The 15100-nt window shown below is 59.5% G+C and overlaps 2 protein-coding genes across 3 annotated transcripts; both read right to left on the minus strand.

The window, feature by feature from the left end:
* Window positions 1–80: 80 nt before the first annotated feature.
* SCRN2 (secernin 2) lies at window positions 81–3916 on the minus strand. Of its 2 annotated transcripts, XM_047708819.1 has the most exons (8): window positions 3826–3916; window positions 3275–3448; window positions 2862–3043; window positions 1888–2087; window positions 1239–1454; window positions 931–1096; window positions 639–819; window positions 81–378 (listed from the first exon to the last, which is right to left on the minus strand). In XM_047708819.1, exons 2-8 carry the CDS (start codon window positions 3446–3448, stop codon window positions 220–222), a joined length of 1278 nt encoding a protein of 425 aa, XP_047564775.1. In that variant the 5' UTR covers window positions 3826–3916; the 3' UTR covers window positions 81–219. The 2 variants fall into 2 exon arrangements, with proteins under 2 accessions (XP_047564775.1, XP_047564774.1); XM_047708818.1 differs by lacking the exon at window positions 3826–3916 and having other exon boundaries at window positions 3275–3813.
* A 3655-nt stretch (window positions 3917–7571) lies between these two features.
* On the minus strand, window positions 7572–13760 carry SP6 (Sp6 transcription factor). Its single transcript, XM_047709088.1, has 2 exons — window positions 13389–13760; window positions 7572–11216 (listed from the first exon to the last, which is right to left on the minus strand). Exon 2 carries the CDS (start codon window positions 11156–11158, stop codon window positions 10028–10030), a length of 1131 nt encoding a protein of 376 aa, XP_047565044.1. The 5' UTR covers window positions 11159–11216; window positions 13389–13760; the 3' UTR covers window positions 7572–10027.
* Window positions 13761–15100: the final 1340 nt, after the last annotated feature.

Consider the following 15100-nt stretch of genomic DNA (forward strand, 5'->3'; position numbering starts at 1 on the left):
CAGACAACCAGAGGCCCACGGCTGCCCTTTGCCCTCACTTGGCTCTCCCACCCCCACTAGAGCCGGGATCAAGTTCACTGAACAGTGAAATAGCGTACTTTATTAAGGCAAAGGCCGAGCTGGCCGCCCAGAACAAGACTGAGGGGAGTGAAGGGCTTGTGCTGATCTTGCCATCCCAGGGGTCCTGTGCCCACCCCAGGCCAGGACCAGCTGTGGCGCTCAGCCATACACCTGGCTCTCCCTCTCCACAAAGGCCTGGAAGAGGGCGCCCAGCTCTTGCGGGGGTGGGGCCCACTCCCCGGCCAGCAGCCGCCGTGCAGCCTCGAGGCCTTCTTGCTCCAGGTCCTGCTGCTTCTGCCGGAGCAGCTGCCCCCGATCCTGCCCAGGAAAGGCAGAGATGAGTCCCTGGGACAGGCTTCCCTCCAGATCGCGGGGAGATACCTGCCATCTCCCACAAGCAGGAGAAAGGACTGGGTCCCCGACATTCTCCTGGGCAGCTAGCTTTGAAGGCAGAGACTCCTCCGGGCAGTCTAGAGTCTCTCCTCCACTCCCAGGTCCACTCATATTTCCAGAATCCCAACTGGGCATGGGAGAAGTGAGTCATGTCCCCAGAGTAGCCCCTAATCCCTGCGGCTTACCTGCCCACTCTCCATCAGCCCCAGGGCCACCTGGTGTCCGAGGTAGAGGCTATGCCGGCGATCCACCTGAGTCTGGAATCGGGGCTGGGTCCGAACAGGGTCCCGTGCCCCAAAAGTGGGGGACACCACCTGGGGGGCCGGGGCCGCGCCCGCCCCAAAGATGAAAGGTTTGAACACTGACCTAATGGGACAGAGATGGAAGGAGTGAAGGCTATCACATCCCCCCGGACACACACACACCTACTCCGCCTGGCAAGCTCTCCCCTGCCTTCCCCACCCTCATTCCCCTCACCTGGATGGGTCTGGTGTAGCAGTGAGAAAGTGGACACAGGGCTGTGTGGGATCCCGGGGCAGGATGGACACCATGCTGGCTGTGGTGCGAAAGCCTCCCGAGTCCATACAGATGCCACTCTCCTTGTTCCTGAGAATGTCCATCATCACCTCTGCTGTGATGCCCCCTGCAAAGGAGGACAGGCTGAGGGGCCCCCAGGGCAGAAGGGGACCCTCTGGCCCGGGTTCAAGGCTGTGGGAGAGGAGAGAGGCCAGCACAGCACTGCCGCGGCCCCAGGGCCCCCAGCTCATTGCCGTCCAGTCACTGACCTCGCTGCTGCTGTAGCAGCTCTCGCCCGGCCTGGAAGCGGGCTTTGGCAGCCTCCATGCGCACAGGCTGCTGAGTCAGGGAGAAGACCTGAGCGAAGTCGAAAGCGTTCTGCCCACCCCACCAGCCCCGGGCCAGGGCGTGGGTCCGCAGCTCTGGGTGTTCAGCGGAGATGTCTGTGCCAATGCTCAGCTGGTTGGAGATGTTGCGGGCCCCCTCTGTGGAGGAGGCGGGAAGGGGAGGGAATGGCTCCTTTATCATGAAGCACCTACTCTGAGAACAGGGCAGTTATTAAAGAGAACAGCTTTGCCCTTGTGGAAACGGAGACAGACGTGTGAGCTTGAGGCTGTGGCAAGTGCAATGAAGAGGCACCTGCTTGCATATACGGGGGAGAGGGGCGGAGGGGAGCTGACCGCCAGGGAGTCCAGGAAGGCTCCCCAGAGGAAGCGGCAGACTAGAGCACAAAGAGGATTTAAGCAAGCGAAGGGGAAAGAAAGGGTCCTCAGTGGGTTCATCTCCCACCTCCTCAGGTATGCCAAACACCCTGAGGTTTGCACCTGGATCCGCCCTGCCTGGCCCCCATCCCACCCCCTCCCAAGGCTGGCTGAAGGGGACGCCTCCGGGAGGCAGGCCCCAATGCTGGGCCCTCACCCTGGATCCTCTGTGCAGCCCACAGCCTCCCCGCCGTCTCCAGCACCCACGCCTCAGTCCGGTCAGCCAGCAGGAAAGTGTTGTGGTAGCAGAACGGGGCAGGGTCCTCCCGGCAGCTGCCCCCTTGCCCATGGCTCTCCAGCAAGCCCGTGATCACGTGCAAGGCCTCCAGGGCAGAGCGGCTCCGTTCTAAGGCCAGCCTGGCACAGGGAGAGGGGCCGTGACCAGAAGGGCAGTGAGGTACTGGCGGTGGGTGACAGAAGCCCCAGTGGACAGACACAGCCCAGGGAGGCCCGCCTCACACAATCTTCCCACAGTGGTTGTGTGGAGCGCGGTTAGGCCAGGGGTTTTCAAGTTTGGCTCTGAGGGTCCCCTGAAGAGGCCTGAAACATGGTCTCAGAGAGAGAAGCGCACCGGGTCCCCCAGCCTCTCTTCAACCTGAGCGGCTCTGCTTTAACTCACTTCATACATTGGGACTCCATTGGGGGTGGGGGAGTGCTTCTACTGAAAAAAGAAATGTGAGGGGCGCCTGGGTGGCTCAGTGGGTTAAGCGGCTGCCTTCGGCTCAGGTCATGATCCCAGGTCCTGGGTTCAAGCCCCACATCGGGCTTTCCGCTCGGCGGGGAGCCTGCTTCCTCCTCTCTCTCTGCTTGCCTCTCTGCCTACTTGTGATTTCTCTCTGTCAAATAAATAAATAAATAAATAATCTTTAAAATAAATAAATAAATAAATAAAAAGAAATGTGAAACCACTGCCCTATTTCTGCGCCAGGAGAGGCACAGAAGGGGCCATACTTGGGAGCTCCTTACGAGACTGGAGATGGGGCCAGGAGAGAGGAGGAGCGGGGGCAGCCTGTCTGGGCTGGCAAGGGGGACAGAAAGATGGGGGCCCCGTCACCTGGGCTTAGGGGAGGGGGGATGTACTCAGCTCTCAGACTTCCAGCACCAGACGATAAGGGAGGGCAGTGTCCCCACCTGAGCAGATCCATGCCCAGCAGGGCTTCCCCCTTGCCAACTGGCTCCTTGGTCCACACCGCCTCATTGCCAATGCAGACACCATGCTCATTGGCGCCCATCTCTGCCCCCCAGAGCCACGAAGGGCGGCTCAGGATCACAGCATGAGTCTCTGACACCTGGTCCACCTCAATGTAGGTGCACTGCAGGTAAGAGGGGAGAAGGGGAGAGCCCACTCAGAAAGGGTTTTAGTATTCCCACTTGCCGAGGAGCAGGCTAAGTCAGAGGCTAGGTCCAGGCTGGTAGACCAGAAGGTCATGCTCTTTCCCGCACCTGTGGTGGCTTTCCAGGGGCCTGAGGAGCGGAGGAGGAAGGTCTGAGGCAGACGCTCAGATCTGCCACAGCTCCTAGCTCTTCCGTAAGGCCTAACCCACCTGGAGCCGGCTCCCAGGGGGGTGAGTGCTTGCGGGTACAAACACCACCTCCTGCACTTCGTCCCGGGGCCGGTCAGAGTTCTTGGCAAAGATCACCGCGGGGATGGCCGAGGCCGGGGGTACCGAGACAAAGCAATCGCAGGAACGCGGGGCGTCGGGGTTCCAAGAAGCCATCTGGGGAGAGGTAGGGACGAATGGGTCCTCTTCGGGCGACCTCTCCACCATCCTGGCCAGAGCTCAGCCCCCTGGAAGCCCCTATCCGAACATGTGTCAAGAGACACTCGGAGGTCACTGCTATTGGGTTCGCGATGCTCAGCACCGCACACAGGCGAAGGCACCCCGCGGCGGAGGCACCGGCTCTCTGCCCGGGCTCCAGGCTCGCGGCTCCGCAGGCGGGCGCAGAACGCACGTTCCCAGGGCCCTGCCCTACCGGGAGCCCGGCTCTCCGGCGCAGTCTCGGGACCCCCTCCCTCGCCACCCCACCCCTCCCTCCCTCCACGCCCCCATTCTGTCCCCACTTTATCTCTTCCCCAATACGGTCTGCCCCTAACCTCACTCCCTCCAAGATCCCCAGCTTAGTACCGACCGCCACCGCCTCCGGTTCAGGTCATTGGGCGGAGGCTCCCAGGTGACCTGGAAGGCTTTGGCCCGGGAGGCGGAGCCGGAACCAAGCGCTTGCAGTTCTACCGTTTTCCACCAGGGTGCGCGCCAGCACTATTTCTTGGAGCGGAAAGGCCTTGGAAACCGTGTTAGGAAGCCTGTCCTTGCCGGCGCCGCTCTCAGGCTGGAAAAAGGCTGCGACGAATCCCGGGGCACTTCCATTGGGGTCCCTATGGGGAGCAGGAGCTGGGGGTGGAAAGAAGCCCAGGTGAAAAGAGAGGAAAGAAAAACCAGATCTGTTAGTGAGCGCAGATTGCTGGGGCATCTGGAGGGGAGAACTCAGCTACTTGTGTCCTGGTTTGAATCGCGACCTACCCCAGTCCCCACCAGGGCGTAAGATCTGTCAGATTGTCACAGGGCTGAAGGTGTAGGGATAACTTAAGTTAATGCATTTTTAAAAACGCACATATTCTCAAAACCCACCTGACCCCCAAAAGGTGGATTCTGCCCCACAGTGCTTGAACTCCTAGAAAGATAGCTTTGAAAGGATATTTGAAAATTTCTAGTCCAAAGATTTGGTGCCTTTACACGGAGTGAAACTGAAACAGCAAAGAAGTCTTGGCCAAGGGGGCACATATTGATGTGTGGGTGGACTCTGATCCCAAATGTTCTGTTTTCCAGGTCATTTTCCTCTATTAACCCTCTCTGTAACCGGCACTTAAGCAAATGCAGGCTACTCCTTTTGCTCTGTGGAGCCCTCCAGGATTGGGGACAGGAGAGTTACTGCAGATTCTCTACTTCTCCCACATCCATCCTGCCAACAAATCAGTGCTGCTGCTCAGAGCCCTTGGCGATAGCGTGGCAGCCTGGGGTCATTCCTGGGATGGCAATGAAGGCCAAGTTTTCCCCAGGAGGCAGGCTATGGGCGGGTGCACCAGCTAAGGCTGTTGGGGGATCTGAAATCTGAGATAGTTCCTAATTGCCTATAGGTATCCAAGGCTGATTCTGAAAAGGAAGCTCTCCCCAAGGAGATGGGCTTCACTTTCAGAAGGTGCACTGCCACTTGCAGAGAAGAATTATCTAGAAGCTGGGCAGGAAGCAGGGAAGAGTATCACCTAAAACTCAGAACACTGGCATCTCGTCTTGCTTCTGCAGTGGACCTGGAGTGTCTCTTTGGGCAGGTCACTTTTTCTTTGAGGACCTCAGTTTCCCCGGTAGTAAAATGACAGCATTGAACTAGATCTGTGATTCTCAACCACGGGTGGGGAGTGGAGGGGAGCAATTTGCTTTCAACCACACAACTCCCACTGTACAACAGAATATTTTCATACTCTGTCCATGGACGGCCAGCATCAGCGTCACCTGGAAACTTGTTAACAATGCAGAATCTTGCAGTGCCTGGGTGGCTCAGTCTTTTAAACGGTGGATTCTGGATTTCCGTGCAGGTCATGATCTCAGGGTCCTGAGATTGAGTGCCGCCTGGAGCTCCCAGTTCAGCAAGGACTCTGCTTCTCTCCCTCTCTTTCTGCCCCCCTCCCCCAAATAAATAAATAATTAAAAAAAAAAAAAAGATGCAGAATCTTGGGCCCCACCTCAGACCTAGTGAATCAGAAGCTGCATGTGAACAACATCCCCAGTGTAAAGTTTGAGAAACGCCGGTCTAATACGCCCCCAAGGACATCACTTGGAGTGCTGGAGAGTTAATCCGGATGGCTTCAGGAATTCCCTGGGTGTCTCTAATACGCCCTCTACCGGGTGAAGACAGCCAGACTGTTGGGTTCCTGAGATGCTTTTCAAACCCACACTGCTAGGACGCTGAGCCGTCGAGCACACCAGAATTAATGGAAAGTGAAGGCTGCTTAGGATGTGCAGTCCACGGGGAGGTGTTGTGAGGTTGCCGTCGGGGGTCATTCCAGAAGCAAAAGTCAAGGCTGTGGGCCAATGGACGCGGGCACCCAGAGCGGCGGGCGGCTCAGCGGGCCCCTTCCTGCACTTCCCCAGCCGCCCGCGGTGGGGCAGGATCGGGCCGGAGGAGAAGCGAGTGTCTGCGGGCCATAGCGCTGCCCCAGGCTGCGGTTCCCAGGCTGCCGGCTCCTCCGTCACTTTCCCATTCCTGATTTCACTCACCAACCCTCCAGGGCCGGTACTCCCACCTCCCAGGAGAGGAGGGTGGCGGCTCAGAGAGGTTGTCCAAAGGGTGAGCCCACGTGGCCTGATTTCCCTACTTTCTCCCTGGCCCTCCAGGATCATCCCGCTGGGGGCGTCAGATCTGAGGGGTCAGTGGTGGCCTTGGGCTCCTGGGGTGGGGGGTAGGGGGCGGGCCAGCCGAGCAGCATTGCTGCCAATGCGGGCCAGTGAGCAAACATCAGAGCCCCACCAAAGGCCCCCGCTAAGAATGCAGGTCAGCAGGAGGAGCTCCAAGGGGAGGAGGGGTGGCCCCAGCCCTGCCCAGACAGGCCCAGCCGGCCCCACAGCTGCCCTCCTGTCCCTGGGGGCAGCGATGGGCTGCAGGAGGAAGGGGCTCCCCAGGGTCCTGAACCTCCCACTGAACCAAGAAGACAAAAGAGGCGCCCAGAGTGGGGCCGGCAAGAGGTGGGGGGAACATAGGCCTGCCCCTCTTCCTCCTGGACTTCTAAATCCAGGAGCAAGAGAAAGCAAAGAGTTCCTCCCCTAAAAACCAGTCTGCTTCCATCTGTAACCCCTATCACAAAGTGACCTTCAACTCTGTGACTGCAGATGCTCCCAAACAGGTGATGGGATGAGCCAGTGTGGGTACCAGAGTTGGCTCCAGGAAACTGGGTCAGGGGTGGAGTGTGGGAAACAGGAATCCCACTAGGGAAGATAACTGTGGCCAAAATGAAGGCGGGGAGGGTGAACAAACACAAAGTCCAGCCTACCCCTTTGGACCCCGAACCTTCTCAGCTGTCAACCTTCCTAGCTTTGGGCCTCTGGACTCATGAGGGTTTTTTGTTTTGTTTTGTTTTTGTTTTTTAATCATTTCACCTGAATTGGGCACCGGCTGCATCGCAGGCACTGGGCAGCCCAGGAGACTGTGTACGGATGGGCGTTTCTGCACATCCCAGGCCGCCCAGTGGGTCGGGTGAGGGTGCACTGGTGCGCAATGTGTTTGTGTAACTGTGGCGGGCCCTCTAGCTGGGAGTTGCAGTAGGATCCTTCCCTCAGACTTTCCAGCTGGGCGGGAGCCCATCAGATAGCCTGGCTGCCTTTCATCGCCTTGTCCCTGATAGGGATCATTCTGGGTGAAGAAATCGCTGTCAGTCACCCCCGCCTCGCTCACAGCCAGAGGGACGGATCATACCCCCACGGGGCGGGGTGACCGAGCTGGGAGGCTGGCTCTCCCTGGCAAGGCAGGGAACTGGCATTCTTGGCAGAGGAGGGGAAAGAGGGGGCTTATATGTGGAGGAGGAAGGAAATATCTAGAACCTTCTCAGCCCCAGGGAGGGACAGTCAGCCCAGCTATCAACCCTGAGGGAGCTCCTCCCCATTCCCCACACCAGCCACCTCCTGGGGAAGGATCTGACCCTTCCATCAGCTGGGCTCTGCCCCAAACAAAGGGAGGAGAGGCTGCAGGCCGGGGTGCTGGATCAAAGGAAGTGTCCACCCCACCCTGCAGCCGGCCTGGTCCTCACTGCTGAGGGACACTGAGTCAAAAAGGAAACCAGAGCTGGAAGACAAATGAAGCAATGATGTGCTTGATGACTTTATTACGGCATAAAAAACACAGGCTGTTTCTTCCTCCTCCTCCCCCCCCAAAGTGGGTTCACAGCAGTTAAAGGAAAAAAAAAAAAATCCTACATTTCTCCTCTAGGAGGCTGCCTAGAAGGGGGTAGACAGCCAAGCAACCTAGATCTATAAATGAGGGGAGCAGAAGAAAACCCATCCAAAGCCCTCACCCGCACCCTTAGAACTCAAGGCCTCCGGAGGGGAACATCAGTGTTCCCCCGCCATCCCAACACCCATTCGGGAGTTCCCCCTTACAATGGTCACTGGGGAAGGCTGTCCTGGTGGCACAGGGAGGGGGTGGCTGGTTTCGATGGGTGGAGGAGAAAGGCATCCCACACCCACAGTGCCTTCCCTCTCTCCCCCTTTCTCTGCCTGGCCAGGCAACCCGCGGGCTCTGTGAGCTCTCTCCTGCCCCCAACCCTCTCAGCAAGGAAAGGGACCTCTGGTTGGGGTGGCAAGAGGTAGGGGGAAGAGGGAGCAAAAAGAAAGAACGTTACTTCTTAAACTACCCCAGGCCCATGAGTCTCTCAGGGAGAGTCACCCTGTCCCTTTTATGAAGGGCTCCCTTCTATGCAAATGCATATTCCTATCCAGACCCCAGACCCATTTCCCATTTAGCTCCCAGTCCTGGGACTGGACTTCAGCATCCCCAAGAGAGGAAGAGATGCTGTAGGCCTAAGACCTAGGGCTTTGGACAGAGTGAACAAGGTGGGGTCTCTCTAGCTGGAGACCCCAGGCTCAGTAGAGAAACACACACACAACACACACACACACACACGTACAAACAACATGCACACACACATGCCCTAATATTAAATAAAATACCTTTTGCTTATAACTTAAAAATCAATACACAACTAATCTTTGCATAGGGCTCTGGGTGGAGAAAGGGGGCAAGGGGTCCAGGGAGGTCAGAGGGAATCTTAGGGCCTCTACCTCTAGCTTGGGAAAGGGTACTAGTTCCAGACCCTTACCCCCTATCAGCTTCCTTCCCTCTGCCTGACTCCATCCCTACCAGGCTCTCCCCTCCCCAGGCCCCACTCCAAGATCACAATCGGGATGGATCTCTAGCATCTAAAGAAGGGGACGGGGACAGCTTCTTGGACATCACCTCAGAAGGCAGACCCCTTCCAATGGGAGAACACCTCCTTCATATGGAAGGGGAGTCCCCCTGCCCAGAATTGAGATGGGGAGAAGGGAGCCTCCTAATGCTCTACAGGAGGGGCAAGGCTTGCAGGCAGCAGATAAAGGGGATGGGAAAGAAAAGAAAGAGTGGGCCTTCACTTCCCAGTGAGTAGAAGATGGCTGGACATCCACCCTGAGTGGGGACCACTGGAGGTCCCTCTGCTGGGACACCCCACCTACTCCCCAGGCAACCCAGGTAACCTTCCAACCCTAAGGAGAAGGCAAATGATGGGGGGAGGGGTGGGAACAGGGAGCCAGGATGAGGCACTACATCTATTCTAGGGTGGGGGCTGGGGCTTCTGGTTGCCTTAAAACCTAGATCAGGTAACAGATGGGGAATGTGAACTACACTGAACTTTATTTTTCATGAAAACCATGAGTTAAGGACTGAATCCGAGTTAGAGGCGTAAGGGGTTAGTTCCTTCCATTGCCCTACCCAATCCCTTTCTCTCATTTTAGAAGGGGACTTTTTGCCCTTCCCCTTCTGGTCTACTGCTCTGGCTGGGAAGCTGTCCCAGATTCTGGCCTCTTCTCCTCTTCCTTCACAGCTCCATCAGAATGGGTTGGGAAGGGTTAATCAGGAGGCACATCAAAGGAGTTATTTATAGAGACCCCTCCTTAGAGGGTACCCTGTCTCCCCTACCCCACCTGAGCGCTCCTAACCCTCGGGAAACATAGGGACAGAAGCACTATATGGGGGATGAAAGGGACCTGGGCCGCAGGGCGGGTCCGGAGGCGCTTTCAAGTCCCGGTTCCCAGGCACTAAGGACGTGTCCAGACAGCTACCCCCAGCGCCCGCGGCGGCCCCACTCCTCTCTGCTCCGGCCCCACTCCTCTCTGCTTCGGGGACGCGCGGTCTCTTCCAGCAGGTCCCCTCCGCCGTGCAGCCGCGGTAGGGGTACCCCACCCCAACCCCCCAGCCCAGGCACTGGAGCGAAGTAGTGGGGAAGGGGAGGACAGAGCAGCATGCGCAGCCCCTCCCAGCCCAGCCAGTCAAACACGTCTCGTCCAGCCCCAGAGACTAAAAAACCCCCTATCGCCCCATCCCCCTGACCCCGCACCACTTTTCCTCCCCCTTAATAAATAACCACCTGATCCTCTGACTCAAGTCGCCCCCCCAAGGGCATCAGGCCGGGGCGGGGGGAGTGGAGAGGGCCCCCCCCCCCACAAAGCTCCTCTGATGCCCCCAGGGGAGACCAGCGTGGGGGGCGGTACCAGAGCAGCTCAGTTGGAGGGAGCCGCGCCGCCCTCCGCCTCCCGCTTGCCTTTGCCCCCGGGGGGCTCCACCGCTCCGCTGGCCTTGCTCTCGCCGGTGGCCGCCCCGGCAGCCTCCTCTTTGGCGCCCTCGTGGGTTTTCATGTGTTTGGCCAGGTGGTCGCTGCGCATGAAAACGCGGCTGCAGACCGCACAGGGGAATTTCTTGGTGCCCGTGTGGGTCTGGAGGTGGCGCTGCAGCTCGTCGGAGCGCGTGAAGCGCTTGCCGCAGAAGAGCCAGTTGCACACGAAGGGACGGTCGCCGCTGTGCCAGCGCAGGTGCGCCTTCAGGTGCGACGTCTTGGCGTAGGCTTTCCCACAACCTGGGATGTGGCAATTGTGCAAATGCTTCTTCTTGCCCCCGTCGGGCCCGCACGGAGCCCCCAGTCGCTCCGCCTCCAGGCAGTTGGGGCAGCGGCACACGGTCTGGCCAGAGCTGCGGGGCACTGACCGTCGGGAGCCTTTGGGCCGGGCTGCTCCGTCCAGACTGGAATCCAGACCCTGGGACTCCGGGGCGGCCGCTTCCAAGGCCTTAGCCCCGTCGGGCGGCCCCAGGAGGTGCTGCCCTCCCGCGGCGGGGAGGAGGTGGTGCGGGTGTGGGTGGGGCGGCGGGGCACAAAGCTGGTGGTCTCCGACGTAGCCCCCCAAGCCAGCCTGAAGCGCCCCTGGGTGGCCAGGCGAGGTCAGCGCGCCCTGAGTGTGGGGGAGGTCCATCCAGCTGGTGCCCGCATGAAGGTCCCACCACGAGCCATCCTCCGTGCCTGGGTGAGTCGGCCGGAACCATGACTCATAATGGTGTGACATGTCCGGCTGTAGGAGCTTGGAAAAGGGTCCCGGGGCCAAGGGACTGTCGCTTTCCAGGTCCTCGCAGGTTACCCGAGAGGAGGCCCCCGGCAGCTCATAGCCCTGTGAGAAATCCACCTCTGGGCCCAGCGGGAGGCTCTGCAGCTCTCCAGGCTGCAGCGGGGAGGGGTAGTCCCCAGCCTCCGGGCTCGTGTGGCCCTGATATGTTTGGAGAGGCTGCAGGTCGAGGCGCGGCGGGGAGGCGTGAGGCGCGTCCGTGTGCTGGCTGCCCAGAGAGCCGCAGACAGCGGTTAGCATTGCCGGGATCCGGGGTGGGGTGGGGAACAGGGACGGTCAGGGGCACCTCAAGTGGGACCTAAAGGAGGCAAAGAAGAGGTGACATGAGTAAAGTAACCAACTCACTTTTAGTCCTGACCCAGATCCCCTCCCTGCAAAGTGCTCCTCTCTGTAGCTGCCTGGTGGGTGAAAAGAGGGACACACCTCTGAGTGGGGACTAAAGACCAGTAAACAGAACTGGGGAGTGCTAGGAAGGCTGGAGGGTTTGAGGTTCTCAGCCAAGGGGGTAAGTCGACCTTCCCCTCGCTGATGCTGATCCCTCCTACAGGACCTAGCTCATTCCAAGAGCTGGGTTGGTCCCAGTCTGGTAAGTCAGAAACACCTACAGTAAAATGCTAGGACCATCCGGACCCCTGGTTCCCAGGCCATGGCAAAGAGCCGGTGGCATTTACCCCCTGCAGACCGGCCGCCACCCCCAATGGAAGGCCTAGAGCCATCTCTGCTTCCCTAGTCTAACTCAGGACACAGATGAGGAGAGGGTGGGGGTCTGTTTCTGAAACTCAGAGCTTGAAGTGACCTGATTTTCCATGCCCAGCGCAGGTTTTCAGATACTGGGGGAGACCTCATTCCGTCCCTGAGGCATGTTCAGTGAGGAAGAGCATTTCACTATTCTGTACCATTCGCCTCAGCTCTCTGCCTGGCTGGGTTGCCAGCCACCTCCCACCCAAACCCACTTCCATGCCTGGCCCCCACCCCTTCCCCTTGTGCAGGGACTTCACCCCCCCCCGGGGGGGGCAGCCACAGTGCTAGCTCCCAGAGGACTTCTCCCCACCAGAGAAAGGTAAGCCTCCTCCTCTCCTGTGCTAACCCACACAGGCTCCAGCCAGCTGTCTGCTGCTATCCACGCCCTTCTCCAATCTAGGGGAGACTCAGATGTGAAGCTGGGAGGGGTCAGCTTCCCCCAGAAGGGGGCGAGCCAGAGAAGAGCCGACTAACCAGCTCAGGGAGGTAAAACTGTCACCCCGTTAAGAGATGCAGAGTCACAGTGGGGACAGCGAAGAACAACAAGAAAAACCAGAATCACAGAAATTACGAATTACCCCAAGAGATTATAGAGGGGGGTGCCTTCTAGACCTGGGTCATTTTTAAGAGTTCTGCAGATGGCTCCCATATGCAGCTAAGTGTTGAGAACCATTGCCTCAGGCCAACTCTCTTATTTTAAAAAAGAGGAAACCCAGGCAGTATTTGGAGAAATGACTTGAACAGACTTTCATTTACTTGTTCAATCAACCACTATGCACTGTATGTACCTCTGTGAACCAGGTGTCTGGACTCCCCGCCTGTTATCCTTTCCCTAAAGGGTTGGCAACCTAAAGACATCCACCCCGTTCTTAACCACGCATCTGTGACTCGAAGGTCCTCTTCCTCCCACCACCTCTCCCGAAGACCTGGGAGCCCTTCAGGTGTGGAGTTTGGTCGCCCAGCCTTCTCTGATGGTGGGAGAGGAGGTGCAGTGGTTTAGGTCAGGGACTTCTTCCCACAGCAGGGCTGACCCTGCTACCTGTGGCCTCTGTGACCAAAGAGGTGGCCCTGGTAGTCTGGGAGAGGGTGAGAGAGGGGAACTGGGGCGCCAATCAGCCTCTAGCTGCCTTACCACAAGAAAGGAACAGGGTGAAGCAGCAGGAAAAGAGCCTCCGGCCCAGGTGGGGCAGCCCAGAAGGGGCTGGGACCCTAATAGCTTTCGGCGTCTGGGAACTGCCCCAGGGATTAGGGGGTGGGAAGGTGAACGACCCAGGCTCCAGAGTGGCCTCTCTCGACGCAGAGCCAGGGAGTCCAGCCCTGGGATGCAATGGCCAGCCTGCAAAGTTTCGGGAAGGGAGACAGCAGAGCGCGCACTCTCGGCTTCCCGCTCCCCAGTGCAGGAAGCCGGGTAGAGACACCCTTCTTCCCCCTTCCGCCGTCTCCCTCTCCCGATCACCGGCGCTCAGGTGGTCAGGACTTCCGCACTCCCAGTCCTCAAGGTTCCAGTCCTCCGATTGTCCCAGTCGCTCCAGTTTCCCCGGTTTTCAGCCTCCTCAGTCCCTCGTCTCGCCCTTCCGCCCAGCTGTCGCTCGGCGGGGACTCTGAGCCCCTCGGATTCTTTAGGACCACCTCCCCCAAGGCCACCGGAGGCTGCGGCGAGTTCGGGGCGCGTCTTTCTGGGATGATCCCCGGAGCGCGCACCCCTCGCCGCCCCGACCCTGGCTCCTACCTCGAGGCTGCGCTCGGGCTCCGGGCACGGCAGGGTGGCGCGCTACGGACGGGCGCTCATGGGCCCTGCGCGCCGGCAGGTTCTCCAGCGGCAAGGCGCAGGAGCCGAAGACGAGCAGGGGCCGCGACCAGACCCGGCGGCGGGTGGCTGGCGGCCGGCAGCGGGCGGCGGAGGAGGGGCGGAGGGCCGGCGGGAGGGCGGAGGGCGGGCGGGAGCCAGGGAGCGAGCGAGCGAGCGAGCAAGCCCAGCTCCGCCCGTGACTCACCCGCGCTCTCTGCCTTCATCCTCTGCCCTGCGCTCCTTTTTCCCCGAGTCCGCGGCCCCGCCCACCTCACCTGCCGCCGCCTTTAACCCTTGCGGGCTCGGCCGGACGGGAAGCCCGCGCGGCGGGGCTGGAGAAGAGGGGGCGGGCTTGCTAACTAGGTCGCCTCCCGCCCCTCCCTGGCTCCTCCCCGGCCACTCAGCTCCTCGGGCGGGGGTCCTGGGCGGAGCGTTTCCCAGGCTCCGAGACCCGCCCCTCCGGTGCCAAACTGCCCGGGAGCCGGCTGGGTCTGGCGGGGGACCCGGGACTCAGACCCTGGGGGCCTGGAGAAGGGGGCGGGTCCTCAGGGCGATTAGCAGCGTCCCTCGGGCGCCGCTTGCTTCCTCTGCGCTCAACCCACTCGCCCGGCGGGGCGGCGCTGGCCGGGGTACTGAGAGAAAAAGGAAACAGGGCTGAGCGCCAAGGATGTGTCCGGTCCACCCCAGGCCTAGGCCGTGAGAAATTTGGGCTTCCGCCCTCCTTAATCTCATTACCCCCGCCGCTTCTCTCCACCACCACCACCCCCTGGCCTTTTGGCCCCGGCTTTCTTCCTCTCCCTCTCCGGCCACTCGCCGTTTTTGTGTGGCCTCCTCTCCTCTGCCCATTCCCCTGTTCCCCCACTTGCCCTTATTCCCCGCTGCCTGCCCCTGTTCGTCTCCAAGGCCCCCCTCAGCTCTCACTCCCCATTTCCCCTTAAGGAGCAGCCCCAACGCGTCCCAAGTCCATCTCTCCAATACGCGACCCGCCGCATTCCGGGAGCTGCTCAGCCTCCGTATGCCCTCCACCTTTGCCCCCCTGCGCGCCCGGCTCTGAAAGTTGGGGAGGCGCCCTAATGGCCCTGGGAAGGGACACTTCTGGAAAGAACTGATCGACCCCTTGCCACGATTCTTACCTGAATGTTTAAACCCAAGTTTCCTAAGTTTGGGAAAGAGTCTGGGATTTCCTTTAAGGAAAACAAATGCACATACACAGTGCACCATTCTGGCAAAAATTTCAGGGCGTTCACGGCCCCCACCGAAAAACTTCTCTCCAGGTCCCATTTGGTCGAGATATGGAGCGAGCGCCGGTGATTAGAGGTGTTCCTCCTCCTCCTCGCCCCGCTGGCCTGTGAACCCGGGTAGTCCGCTGTTCCCTTCCCTATCCGTGCCTCCTCGCCCGCTGCGCGGCGCGGACTTCCCGAAACGACTCCTTTCTTCGAGGGGAATTCTGACCAATTTCCATATTTTTTTTTCTTTGCGCTGTTTGGTTTTCCCTACGCGCTTTGCCATCGGCTTTTTAAATTTCGTTTTTTGTTTTGACAGTCTATCAGGCACAGCAGGACCAGAATTTAGGATGATTCAATCTCGCCTCTACAGCCTCTGTTCCACCACCATTGCTTGACCCGGTTCGATTTTCCGTTGGGGACATACTC

Source organism: Lutra lutra, chromosome 16 (assembly GCF_902655055.1).
Source record: "Lutra lutra chromosome 16, mLutLut1.2, whole genome shotgun sequence".
NCBI lineage: Eukaryota > Metazoa > Chordata > Mammalia > Carnivora > Mustelidae > Lutra > Lutra lutra.

Bases quoted from the DNA above. Each gene is read 5' to 3' on its own strand.
- SCRN2 (XM_047708818.1), bottom strand. From the start codon at position 3,499: ATGGTGGAGAGGTCGCCCGAAGAGGACCCATTCGTCCCTACCTCTCCC. The intron at 1,455-1,887 runs GTGAGGGCCCAG...CCTCCTCCACAG, and splicing joins GGCTGCACAGAGGATCCAGG to AGGGGGCCCGCAACATCTCC. The intron at 379-638 runs GTAAGCCGCAGG...TTTCCTGGGCAG, and splicing joins GGCTGATGGAGAGTGGGCAG to GATCGGGGGCAGCTGCTCCG.
- SP6 (XM_047709088.1), bottom strand. From the start codon at position 11,158: ATGCTAACCGCTGTCTGCGGCTCTCTGGGCAGCCAGCACACGGACGCG.